We start from the raw sequence: 6,955 nt of genomic DNA on the forward strand, positions 1-6,955 counted from the left end.
CTAGGGTTTTGGCTAAGTGAGGTTTTGTGACTTTTGGGTGTTTAGGTACACTCTAGCCTTTGATTGATGTTGGTTTTGGCTTCCAAAACTGTTGGGCAAGGTAAGAGGCATTGTAACTCTTGTGAAATTTTAATTATAATGAGCCCTAGGTTGATTTATGATGATTTATGTATATATAGCTTGATAATGGTGAGTTTGGAGCTTGTTGATGCTTGTTGGAGATTCTTGGTGGCTTAGATTGTGATTGAAAGCTTATCTTGGGCTCAATTTGGGATTTTTGTGCATATAGGAGATTGGACAAGGTATGGTTTCAGTTTTCTCTATGTAGTACATAATATTCATGGACACTTAGGCTAGTGACCTATAGGATAGGTTGGATTTATATGGTTATTGATGATAGTTGGTTGATGTTGTATGTTGGATTGATGTTGCTATGTTGAGAAATGATGATGTTGAGATATGATGATTTATGATTTTGAATGATTGCATATTGATGGATCATAATGTAATGTATGAATGAGGATGAAAATGAGAATTTATAGAGATAAAGTGATGATTGGTGAATGTGTTGATAGATGATTGATTTTAGAGCTATATACTTGGGGTTTGGTGATTGAAAATGATGAATGGTAACCCAAGAGGGTAAATTATGATATAAATGGACTTTTGGTATTGATCTAGTTGGATGTGCCTTGTGGATTTGGTAGATTTGGGTATATGTGAAAGTTGGGTAAAAAGGGATTTCTGGTGAACTTTGTATGATCATAACTTTTGCCTCGGTTTTCAAAATTTGATGAAATTTATTTAGAATTAAATATCTTTGAAAACCCTTTAAATTGATATAAAGTTTGTAAAATTTGGAATTTTGTAGAGGAAGTTATGATCATTCAAAGTTGGTGTTAAAAATCTGAAATTCTGCTAAGTTGCAGAATTTTATGATTTCTGATGTGTGCGCACGCACAGCCTTGTGCGCACGCACAACCCTGCAAAAATCTTACTCTGTATGAACGCACACACCTGTGTGTATGCACGGCAAGAAAGTGCCTACTGGTTGCAGCGCTAGTACAGCTGGTGCGCGCACACATCAATGGAGAATTATGACCTATGCGGACGCACACACCCCTGTGCGCACGCACAAGTCGGGAAGGGGAGTCTGTTGGGGGTGCTAACACACCCTATCCGAGCGAACAGACCTTATGGATTTCAATATCTGTGCATACGCACACACCCCTGTGCGCACGCACACTTTTAAAATCTCCTGGGCGTGCGCATGCGCACACCCCTGTGCGGCCGCACACGCCCTGTTTCTCAAAATTTACTTTGTTTCCAATTATTCCACCTTCCCAACAAGGTTGTAAGCTTCTATAACACCATTTTAAGACTCTTGGGCCTAGTTTTGGGTATTTAAAAACATGGTAAAGAATTTAAGGGTTTTAGATGTTATTAATTGGGAAAATAGAAAATGGAGGGCCTAGGTTTCTGGCGTACTGAAGGTGGTTCAATGTATGTGATGAATGGATGATGAAGGAGATGAGAATTAAGGAACTGTTGAGTTCGGAAACTGATATGTGAATGAACAATGGTTAAAAAGAGTCGAGGGCTCTGGATGAAGGGATGGATCCATCTTATACTGAAAATGTTTTCTGAAAACCACTGATGTATCATTTTGATATTGAGGCTATGAGATGCTATGTGCCCGACAGGGGCTGTGGTTGGATCCCACCTGTCGAGGTAGCGGCGGCGGCGTAAGGGCGGTGGTTCGTCCCGCTTGTGCTTAGATGCGAGGTCGGTGGCAAGAGTATCCCACTCGCATCCCTTCGGATCATTACAGCGTGCAAGCGCCGATACCTGGACAGTGATCCGAGCACTATATCTCGGGAGTTCCCATATGAGGATTCCGAAGGGTGACGTCTCCATGGAGATGTGTCGGGTTGGCAGTTGAACCGACAATATGATATCACAACCAGTAGGACAGGCATTTGTCATATGCATTTTCTATTTGTTTGTATGCTTTGACTACTTGAAATAGCTTGCCTATTTGTATAACATGCCTATTTGCTATTTGAATTATTTGCCTTATATATTTCTACTTGTGATTTACTTGCATTGTAAGTAATTGTGTTTTCTACTGGGATTGAGGAGGTTTGGAAGGCGGTGGGGATGGGATCGCATAGAGGATAGGTTGGTGAAGGCTGTGGGACAGCGGTGTTTGGTTAAAATAGAAATCCCCTAAGATAGAATTACCCGGTTTAGTTATGTTAAGGTTTATATTTTATGCTTATTTGTTTTAGTATGCTTTAAGTTTGAACTCTTGTGATGGATATGGAGCTTAGGATTGCCTTTGGCGTCCCGGGGTCTTATATCCTACATCACTGGGTACTGTTACCATACTGATAACTTCCGGTTCTCATACCATATTTCTGTTGTATTTTTCAGATGCAGGTCGTAACCCACCTCGGTGAGTTGTTTGGTTGGTGACAGAAGCGGAGGATCCGGACTTCCTTTTTGAGTCTTTGTGGTTTATTTTGTATATGTCTCTCACTTTTGTATTTTATTTTGCCTAAAGGCTTGTATTGAGAAAACAAAATTGTATAAGCTTTTTTTACTGTCTGGTTCTTTTGGTCTGTATATGGCTAGCCGGCTTCAACTCCGTGAGCAGTGGCTAGATTCTTATGATATTACACTATTATATTTTGATACACATTATCTATATCTTGTGCTTTAAGTCAGAATCTTCGTTAGTACATTTTGCACTTTTGAAATCCTGTCTTTGAGCTATATTCTTCATCGGGCTTCTAGATTATACTACTATTCTCTCTCTCTCTATATATATATATCACGTATGAGCTTAGAACTGTCGTAATATCTGATTAACCTTTGCTTTACGACGCGAGGTAAAGCTTAGGCTAATTAGGGTGTTACACTTAGTGGTATCAGAGCGGCTCGTCCTCGTGAGCCTGAGGGATGGACCGGTTGTGCTTCATTGCATACTCTGGGTCATTTTTCTTTCATGCTATTTAGGTTATCTACTTGATATTTCATAGCATGCTTGTTTGTGAGTGCCTGTTTTGGGATAATTGAAACACTGGGCTTTTGATATTGAGACTGATCACGTTGATATCGACTGTTTGGTGTAGACAGGAAACCCAATGGCCACTCACGGACGAGGTCGAGCACGGACACAAGAAATTAGGAATGAGCAACCAGCTGACAATCATGCCGAGTTCATGGCGGCGATGACGAATCTGGCGAAAACCATGGAAGCGAATGCTGCTGCGACTCTGCAAGTGGTGTATAGGTTAGCCCAACTGGCCGGTAGCGGAAACGAACATGGAGAGAGTGCTAAGGGCAACTTGAGAGGTGTTCCGAGAACTCTAGCTTCTTTTCGGAAAGCTGACCCACCAGTTTTCACTGGTTCAACAAACCATACTGAAGCAAACAACTGGTTCCAAGCTGTGGAGCGTGCATTGCTAACTCAACATGTACCGTATGACCAGTTTGTAGAGCATGCGGCTTATCAACTAGTGGGAGAAGCTCAGCAATGGTGGCAAGGAGAGAGTCGACTACTACACCAACGGAACATGAGCATTACCTGGGTGTTATTCAAGGAAGCCTTCTACAAGAAGTACTTTTTTGAGTCGATAAAGGAGGCCAGAGAGTTGGAGTTCTTACAGCTGAAGCAAGGGTCCATGACTATAGCTGAATACACCAGGAAGTTTGAGGAACTTTGTAAGTTCTCAAGGATAAGTAAGGGTTCCCCTGAGTCCTATGAAGGCTGGAAATACGTTAAATATGAAGTAGGGTTGAGGGAAGATATCAGGCATGCTGTGCCTCCATTGGAGACTAGGAGATTCTCTGAATTGGTGGACAATGTGAGGGTTGTTGAAGAATACGCAAAGATGGTAGCGTCGTCAAGGGACACTCATGGAGGACACACTAGTAGGGAACACGATGATTACTTCGGACCAAGGGGACAGAACTTCAAGAAAGATGGACATACTCCTCAGTATCTGCAAGGTCAAGGAAACTGCAGAAGGGACAACAAAGCCCAGTTTCATCAGGCGAAAGGAACTGGTCGATGCTATGCATGTGGGAAACCTGGACATATATCTAAGTATTGTTGCCGCATGAGGAACCGAGATGAGGGTTAGAATCAACAGTCAGGCCGTGTGTACCGATAAACCACTATTTTATGGTTTATCTTATGCTCAATTGAGTGATTTTTATCTACTCTTTACCCACTTATTCATACTATTTGCATGGTTTTACATTTGCCTTCCTAATTATGTGCTTTGATTGAAAACATGCTTCTTTGATCTTATATTGGCTTATTATTAATCCTCTCTTATCACCATTAGATGCCTTGATATGTGTGTTAAGTGATTTCAGAGATTACAGGGCAGGAATGGCTCAGAGGGTAGAAAGGAAGCATGCAAAAGTGGAAGGAATACAAGAAGTTGGAGAAATTGCTAAGCTGTCCAGCCTGACCTCTTTGCACTCAAACGGCTATAACTTTAGCTACAGAAGTCCAAACGACGCGGTTCCAGTTGCGATGGAAAGCTAATATCCGGGGCTTCGATTTGATATATAATATGCCATAGTTGCTCTGACGCTAGGCGACGCGACTGCGTGCTCCATGGGCCGCGTCGCAGTGACAGAAATCAGCGTGTTTGAATTCTTCTCCAGCGATTTCTGGGCTGTTTCTGACCCAGTTTGCAGCCCAGAAAACACAGATTAGAGGCTATAAAGTGAGGGAATGTATCCATTCATGAGGAGGCTTTCATATTCACAATTTTAGGAGTAGATATAGTTTTTAGAGAGAGAGGTTCTCTCCTCTCTCTTAGGATTAGGATTTAGGACTTCTCTTAGTTTTAGGAGTAACTCTCAATCCCAGGTTCTTTATTTTTATTTATTTTCCCAATTTAGTTTATGAACTATTCCAAATTACTTGAATTAATGTTATTTGAGGTATTTCAATACATGATTGCTTTCTTTTATTTACATGATTACTGCTTCCCATCTGAAGACATTTTTATTTCAGTAGATTTACTTTTCCGCTTTTGGTTTTGGTTAAGAAATCAGTAACTCAGAAGTTATCCAACTCAACAGCATAATTGATAACTGTTACCTTTGCTAATTGAACTGAGCTTCAATAATCCCAACCTTTTCTTAGGAAATAAATAGGATTCGAAGATCAAACTAATTAGTCCCTTGACTTTCCTTTACTTTAGTAAAGGTTGACTAAGTGGAATTAAGATTCAACTTTCATTGTTGTTGATAAGAATAACTAAGTCTGGACTTCCAATTTCTCATACCTTGCTAAAAGTTTGCTTTACAGTTATTTATTTATTTTTATTGCTTTGAAAATATACCTGTGCCCATTGCCCAAACTCCAAATTTCCCCAATTTGCAAACTCATAACCAATAATAAAACATACCTCCTTGCAATTCCTTGAGAAGACGACCCGAGGTTTAAATACTCGGTTATCAATTTTAAGGGGTTTGTTACTTGTGACAACCAAAACGTTTGTATGAAAGGACTTTTGAAGGTTTAGAAACTATACTTGCAACGAGGATTTATCCGCAAATTTCTAGACCACGCAAAAGTTCTCTCATCAAAATGGCGCTGTTGCCAGGGAATTGCAAACGTATGCCTTATTATTGGTTATTGTAAATATTTACTTTTTTCTTTTTTTTTTGTTTTTATTTTTGTTTTTATTTTTTCTTTTTCATAAATTAAGAGGTTATTGGTTTTTATTTAGTTATTAAAAAAAAATTTTCAAAAATTTGTTCTTAGTGTTCATCTTAACCTTCAAGCTGTTCTTAGTTGTTTTCTTCGTTTTGATCTAAAAGTTTGAAATTTGGTGTCATTTTATTATTTTTCTCTTTCCTCATTAAATTCAAAAATATTTTTAATTAATTTTTTTCGAAAAAAATTTCAGATTTTTATTTTTAAAATTTTTATCTTATCTTATCTTATTTCAAAAAATCAAATTTCAAAATTCAAATTTAAAAGTTTTCAAAATTTAAATTTAAAAATTTTTAAATTTCAAATTTCAAAAATTCAAATTTCAAAAATTTAAAATTCAAATTTCAAAACTTCAGATTTCAAATTTCAAAATTTAATTTTCAAATTCAAAATTTAAATAACCTTTTAATTTAAATTTGTTTTTATTTTTATTTTGCTACTTTGAACTCTCACCCCTTTGGCTATGAGTCTAGTTACAATTATGTTGCAGGAAGAAGAAATTACAATGAGAACAGGCATCAAGGTTGGAACAATCAAAGAAGGGAGGAGCCACAAGGATTTGATCAACCCTCATGGCAACAATCACCTCCAATGGACTATCAACAACCACCACCATATGCCTATAAACCCTCTCCTCAACATGACTTTGAACCACCACACTCACAAGCCAACTACCACCATTCACCTCCATATGACCCTAACCCTCAACCACCATACCAACCACCTTATGAGCCATATGAACCATATATAGAACCACCCCAATTCCAACCCAATTACTCACAAGAACCACCACTTCAATATTCACCATCTCTATATCCATCAATCCAAGAGCACTATGATCCTATTTATAAAAGACGAGTGCATCAAGAGACAAAGGATCGTTTCAAGGAAACAGTGGATCGATTTCATGCAACCATTCGTCAATTTGAGCAAGCGATAAATCAATTAGCTTCCCGACGTTCGGACACTCAAGGAACCCCCATGGCTTCATGTGGACAATCTAATGAAGAACGTAGTATGAAGGAGATACTAGAAACTCCAGTGAGCAGTACGGAGCATGACTTTGTACTGGAACAAGTAGAGGAAGCCAGAATTATTGAAGAAGAAGAATTGGTTGAAGACTTAGGAGATGCTGAACCTCCATGGGAGAGTCAAGACATAGAACCTCCTTCCAAGGCGATTGAAATTGATGCTGAGAAGGGTGTA

The 6,955-nt window shown here is 38.8% G+C and overlaps 1 protein-coding gene across 1 annotated transcript; it reads left to right on the forward strand.

The window, feature by feature from the left end:
- The first annotated feature begins 3,149 nt into the window (after nt 1–3,149).
- On the forward strand, nt 3,150–4,151 carry LOC107607323 (uncharacterized). Its single transcript, XM_016309291.1, has one exon. The coding sequence runs from the start codon at nt 3,150–3,152 to the stop codon at nt 4,149–4,151; it is 1,002 nt and encodes a 333-aa protein (XP_016164777.1).
- The last annotated feature ends 2,804 nt before the right edge of the window (nt 4,152–6,955 follow it).

This window comes from Arachis ipaensis, chromosome B7 (assembly GCF_059453495.1).
Source record: "Arachis ipaensis isolate K30076 ecotype BB chromosome B7, ASM5945349v1, whole genome shotgun sequence".
NCBI classification, from domain to species: Eukaryota; Viridiplantae; Streptophyta; class Magnoliopsida; order Fabales; family Fabaceae; genus Arachis; species Arachis ipaensis.

Coding starts and splice junctions, on each gene's coding strand:
- LOC107607323 (XM_016309291.1), top strand. CDS start 3,150: ATGGCCACTCACGGACGAGGTCGAGCACGGACACAAGAAATTAGGAAT.